The sequence below is a fragment of the Mchenga conophoros genome, linkage group LG22 (genome assembly GCF_057382185.1).
Source record: "Mchenga conophoros isolate Kocher_MC1m ecotype Shallow Benthic linkage group LG22, M_conophoros_male_GT1.1, whole genome shotgun sequence".
Classification (NCBI taxonomy): domain Eukaryota; kingdom Metazoa; phylum Chordata; class Actinopteri; order Cichliformes; family Cichlidae; genus Mchenga; species Mchenga conophoros.
In genome coordinates, this window is record NC_140546.1 from 23554794 (window position 1) to 23573041 (window position 18248).

At 42.7% G+C, this 18248-nt stretch overlaps 4 protein-coding genes across 4 annotated transcripts in view; all 4 read right to left on the bottom strand.

Moving 5' to 3' along the window:
* The window catches only part of hoxa3a (homeobox A3a), a 42512-nt gene extending 36045 nt beyond the window's left edge, over positions 1-6467 (bottom strand). The window contains exon 1 of the mRNA XM_085261870.1: positions 6346-6467. The gene's annotated coding sequence lies outside the window, so the exon portion shown is untranslated. The remainder of the gene's footprint in view (positions 1-6345) is intronic.
* hoxa9a (homeobox A9a) lies at positions 1192-6025 on the bottom strand. The gene is made up of 2 exons (XM_085261879.1): positions 2740-6025; positions 1192-2323 (listed from the first exon to the last, which is right to left on the bottom strand). The coding sequence occupies exons 1-2, from the start codon at positions 3290-3292 to the stop codon at positions 2082-2084; spliced, it is 795 nt and encodes a 264-aa protein (XP_085118005.1). The 5' UTR covers positions 3293-6025; the 3' UTR covers positions 1192-2081.
* Positions 6468-6813: 346 nt separating the features above from the next.
* LOC146549526 (homeobox protein Hox-A10-like) lies at positions 6814-10091 on the bottom strand. The gene is made up of 2 exons (XM_085261876.1): positions 9050-10091; positions 6814-7897 (listed from the first exon to the last, which is right to left on the bottom strand). The coding sequence occupies exons 1-2, from the start codon at positions 9909-9911 to the stop codon at positions 7623-7625; spliced, it is 1137 nt and encodes a 378-aa protein (XP_085118002.1). The 5' UTR covers positions 9912-10091; the 3' UTR covers positions 6814-7622.
* A 4324-nt stretch (positions 10092-14415) lies between these two features.
* Positions 14416-17523, bottom strand: hoxa11a (homeobox A11a). Its single transcript, XM_085262752.1, has 2 exons — positions 16760-17523; positions 14416-15836 (listed from the first exon to the last, which is right to left on the bottom strand). Exons 1-2 carry the CDS (start codon positions 17421-17423, stop codon positions 15604-15606), a joined length of 897 nt encoding a protein of 298 aa, XP_085118878.1. The 5' UTR covers positions 17424-17523; the 3' UTR covers positions 14416-15603.
* Between the last annotated feature and the right edge of the window lie 725 nt (positions 17524-18248).

Here is an 18248-nt window from a genome sequence, read left to right on the forward strand (position 1 = left end):
GGTGCCATTCTGGAAGCGGCCTAATTGTGTCTGGACGGCCATAAAGCCATTAAAACTGGAATGCCAGACAGTATAGCAGACCAGGCGTTTTATTGCACTGTCTCTGGCCGAGTCTTTGAAGTTTGGGTCCATCTGCGTCCCCCCCCCCAACGCGTCACAACAGCACTCCAGTTGTGGACTAAAGGACGACTTAGCCTCCAAGCAGCATAATCGATAGTTTCTGTACAGCCCCTTAATGAAAGCTGAATTACCTGCTCCTCCTGTCTTTGATCGATCAGGACACCATGCAACTGTAGCTCAGATCGGATTTGCTGGTCTCTTTGTGTCAAATATTTTCTCCAGCATGCAGAGACTTGAACCAGTCTTAACACTAAAATGAAGGGGCCATATTTTAAACTAGACCTACACCATTACTCCAAAGCCAGTTGGACAGTTTGACCTCAAAATGTGTGTGTGTGTGTGTGTGTGTGTGTGTGTGTGTGTGTGTGTGTGTGTGTGTGTGTGTGTGTGTTTAAACAAATTCCTAAATTTCCAAAATACATTTAAAAAGATGCGGGGTTTTTCCTCTTCTTGTAAATTGTTTAGCGCCGTCTGTGATGGCTCATGACAGATTAGCCTAAGCGCCCTTGTCAAATCTGAGCTGAGGAGAAACACATCGGCTGTATTATTTTGGGCTTCAGCAGTCGAAGCCCACGGTGTCTTTTTTGTTTTGTGTCCTCTCGCCTCGCAGCGCTTTGCACCCCATAAAAGGTTATAGCGGTAATTGTCTTTTATGGCTGTATACAGCTAACAACATCCTCTGCCAAGATGCAGCTATGTCCCCAACACACACACACACACACACACACACAGTGTTCTAGGTGTGTTAGGTTTCACTGGTGTGTGTGTGGGTACACACTCTTTTTTTGGGGTGGGGGGGGGTTGTTTTTTGTTTTTTTGCTTTTTACAAATTAAAAATATTTAAGCAAACAAAAAGCTCATTTTCACTAAGTATGCAATCATCCAAATATAACTGATTATCATTACTCTATTTTTTTGTTTCTGTATTTTCACGTGTCATAACTTTTGGCAGCGCAAACCAGCGCCAGCTCAGGCTTTTTTGTTTGTTTGTTTTTGCGTACCAAGAATTCAGAATTTCAAATATTATGAAAGCATGAAATGCAGACTGGCGTGGGGGTGCAGTGAGATATGAATGTAAGATACTTGTAGTCGCAGATATAATTTGTTTTATTCAATAAATAAAGTACAAATTACATTTGTGAACCAAAAGTCAGACGGTCAGCACGACCGCGAGGTATTAAAAATGAGTAGCTAGCCTACAGTGTTTTCTTCCATTTGCACTCACTAACAAATATTACGCTCTTTGAAAATGACTCCCTGAAATTCAGTCACACGAATCCAGTAATGCAAACAAATCTATTACAATCCACCACTGCAAAACAAAGGTCAATGTAGGTATGTAGGTAGTTGAAAGACATAGGTAGTCAATCATGTTATGTAATACAACTTCTAGCCTATCATATATATACTGAAATTTCGTAAGAGTTCTCAGGAGGTTCCTTGTATTTATGAGCCTATTTTACTCTGTTTTTCCCTACAGTTTCTAACGTTAGATTCAAATTCAGTCAAAGGCTTATCCTAATAGTAAGAGAGAAACAACAATAAAATACTTTTTTTTTTACAAACTATACGCTCAGTTGGCTCTGAGACAGACAACAAATATAGCTACAATCCGGAACACAGAGAGCTAGAAACAGTCGTACACAAACAAGCACAGGGGCAAGGCCAACTAATACACTTTAACGAGGTATTAATTCAAAGCAGCACGAGAAAAGAACAAGTTAAAAAAAAACGAGGGTGCACTGTTAAAACTGTGCAATATAATGGTAGTTGCAAAAAACTAAAGCCCAACATGCTGTTTTTTGTTTGTTTGTTTGTTTGTTTTTTACAAGACAAATAACCCTATAGCTGTTATTAAGAACAATATGACAATGTTGTTTAAAAACAGGGTCCAGCAGAGTTAAGAGCTCTTACACATCAAGCTCGCTATCAGTCTAATGCTGCTTTTGTCTAAGGTTCAGTCACTCGTCTTTCGGTGCGCCGTCTTTATTGAACTTCTTCATCTTCATCCTGCGGTTCTGAAACCAAATTTTAACCTGTCTTTCGGTGAGGTTTAGCAGCCTCGCCACCTCGTACCTACGGTCTCTGGTCAGGTAGGTGTTAAAGAGGAACTCTTTCTCCAGCTCCAGGATCTGGTGCTTGGTGTACGGACAGCGCTTTTTTCTTGTGGCACTCGCGTGGAGCCAGTTGGACACTGGGTTATCTGAAAAGAGTGGGGTGCGACACTGGTGTGAGCTCCTGAACTTCTGACTAACCATATATATATATATATATATATATATATATATATATATATATATATATATATATATATATATATAAAATACAAATAAAGTAAAAGCGTAAAAGCGGATGTGCGCCTCTAAATTCTGCTATATCCACAGCTCTACAGCTCCCCGTCCATGTTTTGTCCCTTCTGCCTCCCTCGCTGCTCACGCTCACTTTAAAGGCTGCAAGAGGTTATCTAATACAGCAATGTGAGCTGGGCTATTAACAGCCCCCCATAAGGAAATGGCACGTTCAGAATGGCATCTGTTAGGACGCGCACCCCCATAAGGCACCCCAATCCTCACAGCTTCATGTTGTGCAAATGACATAAAAGACTCTGCTTTGACTTACTTGGATCCAGGCCCGGTTTCTCTTCCCCCTCTCCGCTCAAATCCCCTGCCTGGACGGAGAGTTCGTCCTTTTCCACCGGTGATGCTGACGCCACGGTGCCATTGGCGTATTCAGAGAGCAGCAGAGCCGTGTGGGATCCGGGCAGCCCTCCTTCAGCCCGCGCCCCCAGTCCCTCCGGTTTGATCCCGTAGTGATGGGTCGTCGGTAATCCGGTCAACGGCAGGGAACCGGACATGGGCTCCAGAAGCCAGGATTGATACCGGCCATCTGTATCTCCACCTACTGGGCCTTGGGGATGCCCGTAGTGGGGATGATACACAGAGGAGACGGTGGCTGGAAACTGAGCCGGGACGTGGCTCCAAGACGGCCCGAATACCTGGGGCTTGGATGGGAAGGTGCAAGTCCCGACCTCGCTGTGGTCGCTGATGGAGGCATGCTGCCTGGCGTGCTGGAGCCCAGGACCGGAGGTGTACCTCGGCACAGAGAGCTCCTCGCTCTCGGGGAGAATGAGGGAATCGACGTAGTAACTAGTGAGCGTTCCAGATGTCGACATGGCAGAAAAATTACACTTTCACATGTACACAGTCATACAGCGGATGCATGCAAAAGCGAGACGCGCACACACACCACACACACACACATACACACGCAGTAAACCCAGCCTCACAAAATAACAATGTGGAGAAATCAAGTAGCAACTTCGCTCCACGGAGAACTACAGTGGGAAAGTAATGGGGGGACAGGCTGCCATGCCATTGGGTAGCAGACACACGTGATCATAAGGCTGAACAATAAAGGATAAATCAATCCCTACGGTCATTAAATACTCACCCTCTCTCCTATAACAACTTCGACTTTTTAAGAATTATCAAGATTTGAGCAGGAACCACTATGCGAGATGAAAAATATGAATGAATAAAATAAATGACACCGGGCTCCTTCTTATTGGCACTTGCTGCCGTTCCAATCCCCTCTCGGTTATCCAAAACGATACAAAATGTATTTGGAAGCCTTCTTTTACGAGACATTTTATAGGACACGTAAGCACCCTACGATCGCTGCTCACCAAAACGCATTTTAAACAGCACCACATCACAGAAACTTTGCAGCTCAATGATCTGAATAAGACTATCTAGTGAATTATGAATCGTTTTTTATAACACTTTATAACAGTTTTTCTCCCCTCACAGGCCATACGCTTTCCTCTGCAGGTTTTTCTTTGCTACAGCTTAAAGCATTAAATACATATCATAGGCGCAAAAAGCTAGCCAATAATGAAACATACTTAAGTCTATTATGAGGCTGAGTAGTTTTCAGTTAAACGTTGTATTCCTATGTGAGTTAAACCTTAAGCGCAGGCTACATGGAGAATTCTCGTATAGGGTTATTTTTCTACCACAATCAAGCTTCCTGCCTACGTCAGGTCACTGTACACGCTGGAACTAAGTCTCTGGCGCCTAATTAACCTCATTACAATACACGAAGTTTCCATGAAATGAACGCTTCTGCAGGAGTTTGAGTATTTTTTCTCAACAAAGCTATAGTGTTAAATTAACTATGTAAAACTACATCAATAAACGTGTCGTTATTTCTGAAGAATTGAAAGAATGTTTTGTTTTTCAATTTTTTTTTGTAAATTACATTTTTTTAAAAGAATAATAACAGGGTTTCTTATTTGAGCATTTTTAGTGGATTTATCAGTTACGCTGTAATAGAATTTAATAATATATAAATAATATATATATTTGTTTCTTGACAAATATAAACATATCGTGCCGTGAAGCAGTGTGTGTGTGTGTGTGTGTGTGTGTGTGTGTGTGTGTGTGTGTGTGTGTGTGTGTGTGTGTGTGTGTTTTGGTTTTTAAGAAGAACAGCGAAAATAAAAATAAATTAAATGCATATTTTTTTGCTAATTTGAAATAATCCGCTGGATTCAAACACGCTGGCCAAAACTTTAGAAATTATAGAAGTGGTTAACTAATAAATAATATATGTAATTATTATTTTAAAAAAATACCAGAGCCTCATTCTAACCCGTTTATTATTTACACCGCCGTTATCACTTAGTATACGCCTGTATCATCACTACCATCAACAAATTATCTGTAATACCAGCTAGGTGCCAGGGCGTCGGTGTAACGTTACTCTTATATGCAGCTGAGAATAAATGCAATGTGGTGTTTGTGGTTTCCCCCTTTTAAAAAGAAATGGCGCGGGGAATGTCCTGCACCAGGATACATTTAATATGCTGTATTTTCAGGTTTTTTCCCATATAGAGCTTAACACAGAATTTATTTGTGTTTTTAAAAACATGGTGCTGTAAGCCTAAGCTTGTCGTGTCCAGTAAATCCTAAATCTGCGAATTTAACTACTGCAGGTTTCAAAGTAGCAACCTTGAGTTTTCACATACTGCATGCCCGTTTTTTTTTTATTACCCGCAAATAAAGTGAGAGCTTGGCCAACTCCCCCACAAGGCCACAGGCAATTCAACACGTAGAAATTATCTGCTCTCTGCTGATGCATCTAAAAGAGGAACACAAAAGAATGCACAAGGTGTCCATAATTTGCTTTCTAGATGCGGGCTATCACTTCGCTGGTACTTGCACAATATTTGGCTAGACATCAAACAAGCCGAAGGGGGAAAGGAGCGGCTGTGCGCCTATTTGTGCACTAAAAGTTCGAATAGACAAACACCTTCAGAGCAGGAAAAGACGGCACTATGCCAATGGCTCTAAGGCTGTAAACCTAAATCAGGGTGTTTTTTCACTCAGTTTACCGCAGGGGCTATTCACTTCTTTTGCCTCTGCAGATAACAGCCTGTCTGGCGGATCTAAATATCACCATAAAGCCCTTCCCCTCCTTTTGTCTGAGCCACTATTGCGCAGTGGAAGCATCCGGTCTCATTGCCCACGGAGGTCGCTGTTGCCCCATTCACCTTCCCCTTCCCCTCCACTGCAGTGGTCGTAACCGAGGCCTTGTCTGGCGTGTCTGCGTCACTACTACTCACGAAAAACACTCACGGCTTTACCCTTAATCCCAAGTCCACAATGTATAATGCAACTCAGCTTTGATCACGTTGATATTCAGCACACGTGCCCATTCAGACGTATTCTAGCAAGAGAAAGAAAGAAGAAGGAAAGCAAAGCAAGTGGAGGACTCCAAAGAAAGCACTACGGAAGACAGGTTGAGCTTGTACACAACAGCCAGCCACCCCTCCCTGATTTCCACATAGGAAGGTTTGTAACGTGTCACCAACACACCGCTCCCCACTTTTAAAAAAAGAAAATCTCACCCTCTTTATCACCCAGATTTGCTTCACTTTCGGTTTCGATGTATGTAACTGGGGCAATTAAGACAGTTTCATGTTGCAGAGTTAGAAATGGACCCCAACAACATGAAACTACCTAAACCACTCGACAGTCGATCCGGGCCTCGAGAGAAAGCACAGCCAGCCAGTTCATAATGCACCGTGGTCGTCGTTTCGGTCATCATGTGTTCAAAAAAATGTACTGAGAAAGCCACAACAGTGTTTGATGGGCTGTATGCACTCCAGTGAACCCGCTGCAACAAGGCGCAAAATGGACAAATTTACAGCAATGAACTTACCGCGATCCTCGCGTTAATCCCAGTTATTCCCAGACTTGAGCAGAAATCGTGTTTTATCCACAGTGTGTTTGCATAGTTCAGTTTTCTAGCTGTGAGCCGGGCCTCCTCTCCGTCCGAAAGACTCTCTCACGACTGAAGCAGCTCTTAGAGGAGAGGGAGAAAGCTCATATACCAGCCAGTCATAAAACTCTACAATAGCCGGCTGGGTATGCAGCTAGACGGCTAATATCTTAATTATTTCCGATGGCCAGTGCAGTAGTGCTTAGAAACAGTTTGTTGCTCAGCTGCTACAAACACACACACACACTCAAAAAAAAATTAATAAAGAAGGAATATCAAGTGTAGGAGCCTCTGTTATTTTTTAACTTTACATTTTAAAGGCTTATTTCCCCCTCCAGCCTCTCTCTGTCCCTGTCTCCTTCTATAGAAAAACATACACGAACACAGAAAAAATTCAAACGGCTTCGGTTCAGTGCGAGCTGATAATTTATTAAGCATTACACAAAAAACACATTGTCATATGTACACAGAAATATACAAAAAGGAACATTCCTCCTTCACTTTGCAAACTGTTTTCGTGTAAACGCCCTCAACGCGAACGGAGTTCCAATTTATACATTCAGCTCATACATAGTTTAGACTTATAGTACTACATTTAATGGTCACAGGGTGAAGGATTTTCTTTGTCATTTCTCCCTGGTTATATAAGGGCATTATATTCCAGATTGGTTTAAATTTGCTTCGAAAAAATAAAAATATATAAAATAAAAACTTCTTATCATGCAGTTTGAAAATTAAATATTTTTTCAAAATTATTTCTAAAAATTTAGATGAAAAAGATGATTTGCCCCGTCACTTTCCAGGGCGCAGGTCCATGTGTGTGTGCATGTATGCGTGCGTGTGTGTGTGGGGGGGGGGGGGGGGGGGGGGGTGTTCACTGCACTGATTTAACTGCACTGAGGACACTACCCAAACATACGACGGAGGTGTCGGATCAACAATATAAAAAGAAAATATAAAAAGAAAAACACAATCAGGGGTAAAAACAGAGTCAAAAACATTCAGATGATCCTTTTTTCCTTTTTCTCAGTAGCTCACAGAGGACGTTTCATTGACATTAAGCGTGTTTGGAAATTAAAGGACGCTGCACCCCACGGTAAAACGAGTCTTTGTGTGGACAAGGAGGTGTGGGGTGGCGAATGTAATTTATTTCACCTATATATCTTGTTTTTACATTTTATTTTACTTCTCCTGTGTCATCGTGATTCTCTCGTTCATCACGAAAATCCATAGTTGGAGGTGAGTTCCCGGATCCTGTTTTCCCTCGTCATTTTCTTCAGCTTCATCCTGCGGTTCTGGAACCAGATTTTGACCTGTCTGTCCGTCAGGTGGACGCTTTTACTGATCTCTAGGCGGCGCTCTCGGGTCAGGTACATGTTGAAGAGGAATTCCTTCTCCAGCTCTAGTGTCTGGTGCTTGGTGTATGGACAACGTTTCTTACGGCCGCTTTTTGCTGTCAGCCAGTTGGCCGTGCTTTCACTTTTTGTGTCTCCTAAAGAAAATGGTAAATAAACGGGTTTACGCAGTGTAAACATGAGAAACTCCACTGTGTGTAAGAGAGAAAGGCAGACAAAGAGCATAGTTTTTTTTTAATCTATATGTTTGCATTGCGCTCATATTAAAACAACAGGCAACACTTTACCTTAAATTTCCTATATTTGGTAAGCAGTGCATTTAATAAATGTTTTATGACGTGTTAAAATGTGGATGTAAGAGTTTACTGATGAACTGCATTTGAAAACTTGACATTATCTAAATAGATAATGAGTGACCTTATAATAAAACACGTGGAGAGTAAAACAGACTTAACATTAGCTGCATATTAACAGAGTATAAGAGTGTTATAAACCAAGTCATAAATGTTTCTGATTATAAGTACGAAATGAAAGGATTACTCTGTGTGTGTGTGTGTGTGTGTGTGTGTGTGTGTGTGTGTGTGTGTGTGTGTGTGTGTGTGTGTGTGTGTGTGTGTGTGTGTGTGTTTGATGCGGAAAGTATAGTTTCTTTGTTAGATTCATCAGACTTGCAGTTGACGTTATAGCAACATATGCAAAATTTTCCGCCAATCGTAAACAGGGACACAAACATTATGCTGCTATCATAGATGGATGCAAATTACAGAAACGTTATAGCACTGGAAAAACATAAAAGCCTAAATAATAAATTTAGGCCCTTTTTTATGCAGCAGCCAACAACAAAAAAACAACACTGGATAAAGCTTCAGGTATTTAACGTGCATCGTATAATAAGTACTTCATTTCATATTACTCTGTAGGTTTGTATTATTAAATTTGTTGTGCTTGTTTAACGACAATAAAGAGTTTCATGTCACTCTGTAGGTTTGTATAATCAGGCAAAATTAAATTTGCCTTCATAATCACTGCTTCTCTCTTTTAATTTTACGCAGTACAATTTCTGTCTATTCATGAAAAAATGCACGCTTATTTAAGGGCGTTCCTCCCGCAGAATCTTGTCTTTATAGCATAAGAAACAACGAGATATGCAAAAACAGTGTTTACAGACCTGTGTCTTCACTGTCACCTCACCCTGACCAGTAAAATAAAACTTGACAGGTGTCATTAAAAAGCCCCACTCTAACTGAACGCTAACAAAACAAAAGTGCGCAGACGAACCGTGACATTACCTTTATTAGACTGTACTGCTCTCTCTTTGTCGTTCTCCTCTGTTTCTTCAGCTGACGAGGCGTCTCCATCCGAGGAGTCGCGTGCCTCCTCGGTCCCAGTCGCAGCGTGAGGCTGCAGGTCTGCGTTTCCCGAGGACACGGGCCCCTCGGTGTTCCTCCCCTCCTGTGCCGTGGCTGGAGCAGAAGTCGAGGTTGGAGGTGTGTGGAAGCGAGCTGGAGCAGTGGGGTGTAGGCCAAAATGGGAATGGGAAGGGTTCGACTGGGGGCCGCTGGAGTTGTAAAGTTTATGAGAATGTGCGTGCGTCTGAGACAAGCGGAAGTAGCCCGGCACAGGCACTGAGCCCCCGCCGCCGCCATCGGTAACTGTACAAGAACTCGACCCTTGGCCGGCTCCAGTTAACCTTGAATATGTGAGATCTTCTGCGGTGGAGGCTTTAGGACACTTCGCCTGCTCGTACAGGCAGTAGGTGCTCTCTTCCTTTATATTTTGCGGGAACGAGCAGGGCGCGACCTGAGGACCTACCGGGTGATCTTGGTCCATCCGACATGACCTCTGTGCGTCCATCCACATTTCCATGGTGGACATGTAAGCGCCCGAGGCGGAAACCACGTTTTGTGGACCCACCTCGCTCCGCTTACCCATACCTGGGAAGTATCCATAGTTGTGTAGTCCGTAAGGCACTTCTGTGGCAGTGCTGTGAGGCACGCACAGTGCGCTCCCGGTGTAGTGACCTCCGCCGCTCTCATTGCGGCCACTGATCAGAGAATCCACTAGAAATGCATTTCCTGACGGGCTGTCCGAACATGACATTATTGTGGTGTATTTTGGCGAAGAGAGAAGGTAGCCCTTTCTGGCTGACATTTCTTGTGCAAAACATGCTGGATATGATTAGAGGCACCCCCTCTCCGCCGAGCAGACTGTGAAACCAATGGAAAAGCTGGAAGATGGGCAGTCCCTCCCACTCTGGGGCTACGTAACGATATCCATCTTGGAGCTGAGGCAGAGAAAGAAGACAGCACAGCAATCAGTGCCTCACCTCTCCTTATGCGCTACCTTGAAGTGACGAGGTGCAACACGATTCAGAAGTTTTAAAACATCTGTCTTTGAATTGTGTAATTCGTGCATGTGTTCTTTAGAAAAGCTTTGGAAGCATTATTTCCATTGCACAAGTACACAAAGGCCTGAAGCACTGACTTCCACTTTCCAACAAATGCAATGCAAATCAAATGTTAGCACAACGCTTAGCTATACAGGACAGTAGGACGTACTATATGTATAACCTGCCAAGCCCCTGAACGATAAAAGTGATGTAAGTGGGAAAATATAAGCAAATAATACAATTTATTATACAATTTCGCTTTAAGCCGGTGTGGCTTTAAGGTGTCAGATCAATTTAAAACGTGTGAGCCTTCTGAAACCCATCAACAAAGACACAAGACAAAGCTTAACGGTAATAAAGTCTTTTTGACTGTAGGGAGAATGCGCCTTTGGCAAAATGTCTTGTTTTATGTTGTCCATCCTGCAGCCCAAAGCAAGTCTGAGCTCCTCTGCAATAAAAACAGAAGTGTTTGGAATATTGTTGCCTACAGATATAGTGATTGCTATCAAACATGCGGAAGATAATGCCTCTGAAAAGTTCATATTTTCATTTTAGTCCGGATCGTTTAGTTGTACTGTTCTAAGTCACTTTGTACATGTTTGTAGCAAAATCACTTTTCACTTGAGAGTTTGGGCAAATATTAAATTCTTGGAAAATTCGCGAAGATTAACAAAGCAGTGCTGCGTGACAAAGAAAACACATTGTCGATGGGTCTGAACGCAACTGAAGAATGCACAAATACATAGAAAAATAATTAAAATAATTAAATCATTTAAAAACCAAATTTCTAAAATTCCCTGTCATTCTACTTTCCATCCAACAAAGCCTCTGAAGGCACTTTCTTAATTTTATATAAATCCTGTGTCCATATAATTTTAAATTTTACACTAAGAACACGAACACATGTTTTTTCAATCTATCAATTTCAAATTAGACAACGCAATAACTATGCTCTTTGTCTGTTTTTTTTTCCAAAAACGCAAAATATAGAATGTATTTAATTGTATCCAAGCAATCATTACGGGCAACATGTAAAAAGGTCAAGCCTGCGTGTGCTTTTGCTCAAACGCTACAAATGATATCACCATGCAGCACTACGCTGTTTGGATTCCTTTCTTACAAACATTCAAAAAAAAAAACCTCAAAGCGGACTTCAATACGCAAATTTACATTCGTTAATCTGCCAAAATATTGATCACGTTGTTGTGAGGGAAAAGTCCCTTTGCGCCACAGTAAAGCCGACATAAAGCTTCCACATTCACAAGCCATCCAGTTTGTCCAATTTGGGGCAATAAGGTCCACAATAAAACTCTCCTTCCATCTTGTCGTGTCCTTGGCCATGTGCACTCCATTGCTCTGTCTCCAGGTTGAAGTTAATCTTGGCCAGCTTTGCCATTACCAGGCCCAGGTGGCCCTTACACCCCCCCAGTTTGTTTTGCAAAAAAATAAAAAAACAGAGAGAAAGAAAGAAAGAAAGAAAAAAAAAGAGGAAATTCGGGAGTTATTCATAAATTGAGCCCATTTAGGTTTTCTGTCATTTATATGTACACTGACTTGGAGTTTTACCGAGTCACGGCGGACGTTTGTCAATCGCTGCTGCTCAGTGCGAGCATACTTCAAATTACTTAAATGACTGAGGCTGGATGCGGGTTATTTATGCGCATGAGAATATAATGCAATGGCCAATTTGAGAAGAAAATGATCTATTATGGAATTGTATTTTTTTAAAAGGCGTTTTGAGATTTCAGAATAAAGGCCGTGAGCGGCCGGAGCGTTTGTGTCCGTTTGTAAAATTTCCCCCAAAACATAAAATGAACCACAACACTGTTAGCCCAGTGACACAGATAAACGAACAACAATAGGTTTAAAATCATGTGCGCTTGTCCCCACAGTGGCCTGTTGCACGTGGGACACATGAGCCAACAGGGAAACCAAATACCTCAATTAATTATGTGTGCCTGGTATTAAAGTGTTTTGGCCCGCACACTTCATGATGTTGTAGTGGCATGGGGGCCTATCGATACCGTTGTGTTGCAGTTATTAATTGTAGCTATTAAATCTTCATTTTCACAGCTGCCCGGCTATTATATCCTGAACACAGTTTAGTCTGACCACTGGCTTTGATCAGGCCCATATAATCGTGGCCGAAGAGGCCGTTTGAATCGTATCATGTTCGTCCCGAGTGCAGTTATGAACAATAACGCGGCGTTTTATTACGTCCAAGCGGAAGCATTTATTTTTCACGAGAGACAAAGGAGAGAGAGAGAGAGAGAGAAAGAGAAAAGAGACTGGGTCCACACGCATTAGGGTTTAGAATAGCCACTCGCCACTTGGACTGATACAGAATAGCCTCAAACCTCAGCCCTATAGTGTCTGTTACAGGAAGGAAAAGGAGACGCGATTGCTGCCCTATCGCAATCAAATCGACCTTTTTAATCACAGCTTTGGCACGTAGACAGGGAATTGTGTGTTTTGGAACGACGTCAAATGATTTTAATGGATTCCTTTAAGAGGAAGAGCACGGAGAAGAATGATCACAGAGGCGACTACTGTGATTTAAGATGAGCTGCATTAGTATGTGAAAAATAAAACCGTTTGTTTTCCTTCCAGCACCCACTGCCTAGTTTGTGTCATTAACGTACGAGCTGTGTCCACCTTTGTCTAATAATTAAGGCAGAGTTTCCCGAAATACAAAACATTTGTGGTTAGACTCGGGAGGGGTTGCAGATCTCTCCAGGTACAAGGCGGCTATGCTACACTCCAACCATTAAAAAGCTCTAGCCCAGCAAAATGAATAGCACATGCAGCATGAAGCCTTGGCACAGATGTGCTGCCTTATTAGGGCCCCCAGGAAGACTTTCTCTAGCGCGTAAGCCTTTGGGCACCAGAGGAAAAATGTGGAAACTAAACTAAAAAAAAAAAGAGGCTCTTATCTCGGACTAACAGGGCTTGCATGCAAGGCAAGAATTCAAGCAATGAACAATTGTTTTTTTTTAGTGCAGAGCAAAACTATTCAAGGTCCAGACTTTTACCTGTTTGCTTTTAAGGTGAGTTTGGAGATCAAAAGATCCAGGGCCGTGACATTGGTCCCAATAGCGCCGCCCGGTGGTAGGAGAGTCCAATCCCAAGTGCAGCTTTTTCCTCAGGAATGATTTGAAGTGGATAAACCACGCTACAGGGAAAAGCCTCTCAAATGAAGCCGGTGCAGCGAGCGAGCAGAAGCTTTTCCTATCCGTCCTCTGCCTGTCGTTGCTGTCGCCTCCTTGGTAACACAGTTAATAACCTTGGGTCTCAGACGGTTTATTGCACTGCACTCCAATTGTACAAATGCTCCAGACTCTCAGACAGCTTTTATGGCCGCGTTGCTGCGGCAACGGGGAGGATGTCCCGTAATTAGGGACGGAATTCCAGCGCGCAGTAAAGGATGCGCAAGGCAAGGCCGGACTATGGCAGCGAGAGGCAACCATAAACTTCAGCCTCTCTCCCTGAGTTTATGGCCCTTTTGACTGTCATATATGAACGCCAATGCGCTGCGGCTAGCTCCCATAAACACAGCGATAACAACAGCAAATATGGCGACCCTCGCCAAAGGAGACTCCAGTTGGAGAGGGTTCCCAAAGCCAATCAGCAAAATGACAGTTTGCGCACACGGACAGACACAAGCAGAGAGAAAAGATTCGAGAATAAAGTACACATGGTGCAATATGCTGGCAACAATAAATATGACTGTGACAGATAAAAGGTGACCTATAAGCTATCTGCAAAGATTCAGTAACAATGATTTCCTTTAGATGGAATGCAAGAATTGCAAAATATGTTATATAACTCAAAATACAGCAAGGGAGACTGAAAAATGTTTGGAGAGCACAGCAGCACAAACATAATTTAAGTATCGATTCAGGTTTATTATTGTTTTTATATTTGTATAACCTATCTAAGCACACAGCTGGCAAAGACTCTGAATTGTTGGGTATTTATTTAATGATTTATTGATTTTGCTTCATTCACACAGGAGGAGTTTAATCTGCAGTAGTGTGGTAGAGAGTGCGACTGTTTGGTTAATATTTCGTATTTCAGCCTTTAAATTCACTGAAAGTCATTGTTTCCGTTGTTTTGTTTCATACCTGTAGGTAGCTCACTGTGATTGCTGCGCTGTAAGTGTGAGATATATACATATATACATACATATATATATATATATATATATATATACATATATACATACACACACACATTGAAAAAGCAAAGTCACTGACAAAATACAAGTCAAGTTGATTTTCGGTAATATTCCACTTTTTATTATTTGGAAATATAATGATATAATGATGATACACAATATTTCGGGCAGACCAAGCAGTTAAATTCAGTGTGATCATCCTGGCCAGCCTCGCCCTGACGGTAAAAATTAAGATTAAAAATTAATCTTTTTAATCTTCATCTTTCTTTTTCTCTTCTTTTTTTCTGTTTTATTTAAACGACAATTGTCAAGATTCAAGAATCGTGAACTGAAAATCTTGTTTAAAACGAAGGGGCCCACCGCGTAAGGTTACCTGTTGTGAACATCTCGGGGCGTGTACCTCAGTGCAAATCCACACGGACCCATAGACCTGGATTATTAATACTGGATTGATAAAATCAAAAGAGACATCTTAGAATTGATTTGGAAATTGAAAGATACGCAAAATACAAAATTAGTCTGCTAATCCTTGGTTTGCAGGGCACAGAAAATACGACAAAAGCTCGTTTTGAGGTCAGCTCAGACTACAACATGGGATCCCAGTAGTCAGCGTGTATTAACCGATTTTAGCTTGGATAGCCGTGGCATCAAAGTAAGATGGTAAACGAGAGGCTACAAAATAAATAAGCACACAAAACAAGAAAAAACCCACATCATTGTCATCCGTCGGATTCATTATTTGGTCACACCAATATAGATTCGGTTGGCAAGATATTCACCATCAGCCTAAATCCACAAGTTTTCTGATTTGAAAAACAGGAGAAAAAAAATCAGATCTTTTGAATACAAAATACACTAGATCAGTCAATTCATTACGTCTTTTTTTCTTTTCTTTTTTTTTCTCGCGCGAAAGGAAAATGAAGCGTCTTAGGTCACATTATGAACAAGGCCTTCGCAAACACAGTCTTGGCGATGTCAAAAAATCAACATTTTCAAAAGTGAGACAATGAGGAGCGAAATCAAAGTCCGCGGACCGCCTCTGTTCGTACTCCCTCTTTGTTTGAGTATTGCAGATCACAAGATACTGTTGTCCTCGAACTTGAAATTAACCATCGAGCAGTGTTGCTGCTGCTGCTGCTGCTGCTGCTGCTGCGGCCAATGTGGTACACAATGTACACGGGGAGAGACACAGCCAGGCGAGTCAGTCAGTCTGTAAAGGTAACCAGTCCCACAAGCAGAGGACTAATGGAGCTGTGGCCGTCTTCTCCCCGACCCCCCTAAAGCAGAGGATTGGACGTATAATATTGTAATCTGTCTCTGTTTAGTTTCTTCTCCTTCATGCGACGGTTCTGAAACCAGATCTTTACTTGTCGGTCGGTCAGGTTGAGCATCCGAGACAGTTGCAGCCGCTTCTCCTTGTTTATGTACACACTGAAAAAGAATTCTCTTTCAAGTTCTCTGATTTGATATTTGGAATAAGGGCATCTTTTCTTCCGGGTCCTCTGTCCACCTGAAAGCCACAAAAATAGAAGAGGGAGAAGAAGAAATACAGGCGTCACAGAAAATCTAAACACTTCAAATTAGCCGTGACTATTTTACAGAAAGAGATTTATACGGGTGGGATGTCGCCCAGATTACGCATGAGAGGATTTCCTGAACATGAAGCATTAATAACATATTTCCCATTTCAACCTTTCAAGTGTCATATATACTGATATTATATTACACTGGAAAGATTACCAAGCCATTCGCTGCTGGCTCGCTAGACAATACACTTGGGCTTTGACCTTTACTAGCAAGTGAAAACAACAAGTTCACTTTAAAGTAGACGCCTCTGGTAGACGCAGGTAAATGAGACTCTGCTGCATTGAGTTTTACGTGAAAGCTTTTTTGGTTTGTTTGTTTTTTGTTTTTTACAGAGCAAATAAAGGGGAAATGTACAAGTAGGAACAGCAGCTCCATGCTAGCTTTAACATAAGACCTCGTGTGTGCTAAACCTTAAACCAGAGGCACCACCCTCAATTACATGCAAGGGGTCTTTTTAACGCTAAGAACCCGTGAAACAAGCACGGTCATAATAAGTGGATATAATCAACGCGGATCTGTATAGCAACTCATTGCTGGGCATTACTGGGTATATATATATATTGGTAATATATTATATATATTATATATATATTATATATATTGGTAAACATCGGGGAGTTTTACAGAAAAATATCCGCCTTGGTGTCTTTCACGGCCAATTTCAACTCCAAACACGTGATCCTGCAGTTTATAACAAAGTTTTGTTGGGGGGTGGGAAGGGGGTGGGGGGTCTGCAGGCCCTCTATAAACCTTATATGCTTATAAAACAGCATATAAAATTTTTAACAGCGGCGCGCAAGATTGCAAACTTTCTCTCATAACCGAGGCGCTGACTTTAATACGTACTGCTGCCGCCGGTTTTCTCCTCATTGTTGCCGGAAGACAACTCCGGGCTGCTCGTTTCATCCCGCTGCTCCTTCGACTCGCTGTCCGGGCACGATGGCGCTTCCTCCTGCACGGAGCCGGGAGGCTTGGTCGCCGTTTTGTCCCCTGAGTAGCCATTCGCGGAGGAGCTCTCCGACGCGTTCCCGTACGCCGTCTCGTAAAACTGGTCGAAAGCTTGCGGCAGCACTCCATTTCTGCCCACATTCCCATAGAAATTGGTAGCAGCGGAGCCAGCACTCGCGTGGTGGTGGTGGTGGTGGTGGTATGCGGCAGCGGCGGCTGCTGGGCTGCTTTTACCGAACATGTCCCCTACGACGGCGGATTGAGCTGACAGGCAGTCCCGGTGTACCATGTCCTCCGCGCTGGGGTAGCACTGAGGCAAGTTCCCCCGGTGCGGCCATTTACCGGATGCATCAATGGCTGCATAGTCCCTGAATGTCACTTCTCTGACGGGTTGAACCTGCGGGAGGTTAGAGGAGTAGGAGTATGTCATGGGGCGGGTGGACGGGGTCTGGGACAAAAACGATGGAAGACCGGAGAAATCAGCGCCCGCCGACACATAATACGTGCAGCTGGGCAGATACATGTTCGATCCGACGGGGACCCTTTCGTCAAAATCCATCATCGTATTCACCCACTTCTACAACTCTCTGCTGGGCTACGATTCCTCTATAACCGCCCTGAACATGGCTCTGAAGCGCCGTGCCTCTTGCCTCTTTGAAGCAGGTTCGCTAAGCAGAAATTGGGAGACGTAGGCTGACGTGAGAGTCATCTCCATCCACTCCACGGAGGAGGAGGTCACGTGGCAGAAATTGACAGATTTTCAGGCCCCACTTGTGTGTGCGTGCAGTGTGTGCGCGCGTATAGTGTGTGAGCGCGCGCCACGTCGCGCGTGCGCTTGCAGGAAAGAGTGTGTGCGTGTAGGAGTGTAAGAGACATGACTGCCGTGTGTCCTAAAGCTTGACATTGGTGCTTTTATCGCCATGTTTGCTTAAAAATAAATTCCTTAACATGCAACCGTGTCAGGAGAATGATGAACCATAAATGGATGCTGCCTGTTGCAGTCAAAGTTTTATGCAGTCTATTTACACCTCAGATGCTGAAATCACTTTTCAGTCTTTCGGGGGGAAATGTGCATGAAGACTTGTTTAATAGCAAAATGAAAAAAAAAGAAGGATCATGAACACTACATTGTCCAAACTATCTAATATGAACTATATAACTCGAACAACACATTATCAGAGGAAGAAAACAGCTTATTTGTAAAGTCCGCTTTTAGAAATGTCTGAGTGGTCATCATTAGGTGGCTTTTACGGCACAGCATTTGGCTGAGTGGGCATTTGGTTATCAGGGTCATGTTCAAAGTAGCGGCTAATGTTTCAGCTGGCCACAGCCTTGTCTTAGAACCATTATAAGACCAAACTGGAATTTTGACAGGATAAATTCAAAA

Bases quoted from the DNA above. Each gene is read 5' to 3' on its own strand.
- hoxa9a (XM_085261879.1), bottom strand. From the start codon at position 3,292: ATGTCGACATCTGGAACGCTCACTAGTTACTACGTCGATTCCCTCATT. The intron at 2,324-2,739 runs GTAAGTCAAAGC...CACTCTTTTCAG, and splicing joins GAAACCGGGCCTGGATCCAA to ATAACCCAGTGTCCAACTGG.
- LOC146549526 (XM_085261876.1), bottom strand. From the start codon at position 9,911: ATGTCAGCCAGAAAGGGCTACCTTCTCTCTTCGCCAAAATACACCACA. The intron at 7,898-9,049 runs GTAATGTCACGG...CATTTTCTTTAG, and splicing joins AGCAGTACAGTCTAATAAAG to GAGACACAAAAAGTGAAAGC.
- hoxa11a (XM_085262752.1), bottom strand. From the start codon at position 17,423: ATGATGGATTTTGACGAAAGGGTCCCCGTCGGATCGAACATGTATCTG. The intron at 15,837-16,759 runs GTACGTATTAAA...TGTGGCTTTCAG, and splicing joins GGAGAAAACCGGCGGCAGCA to GTGGACAGAGGACCCGGAAG.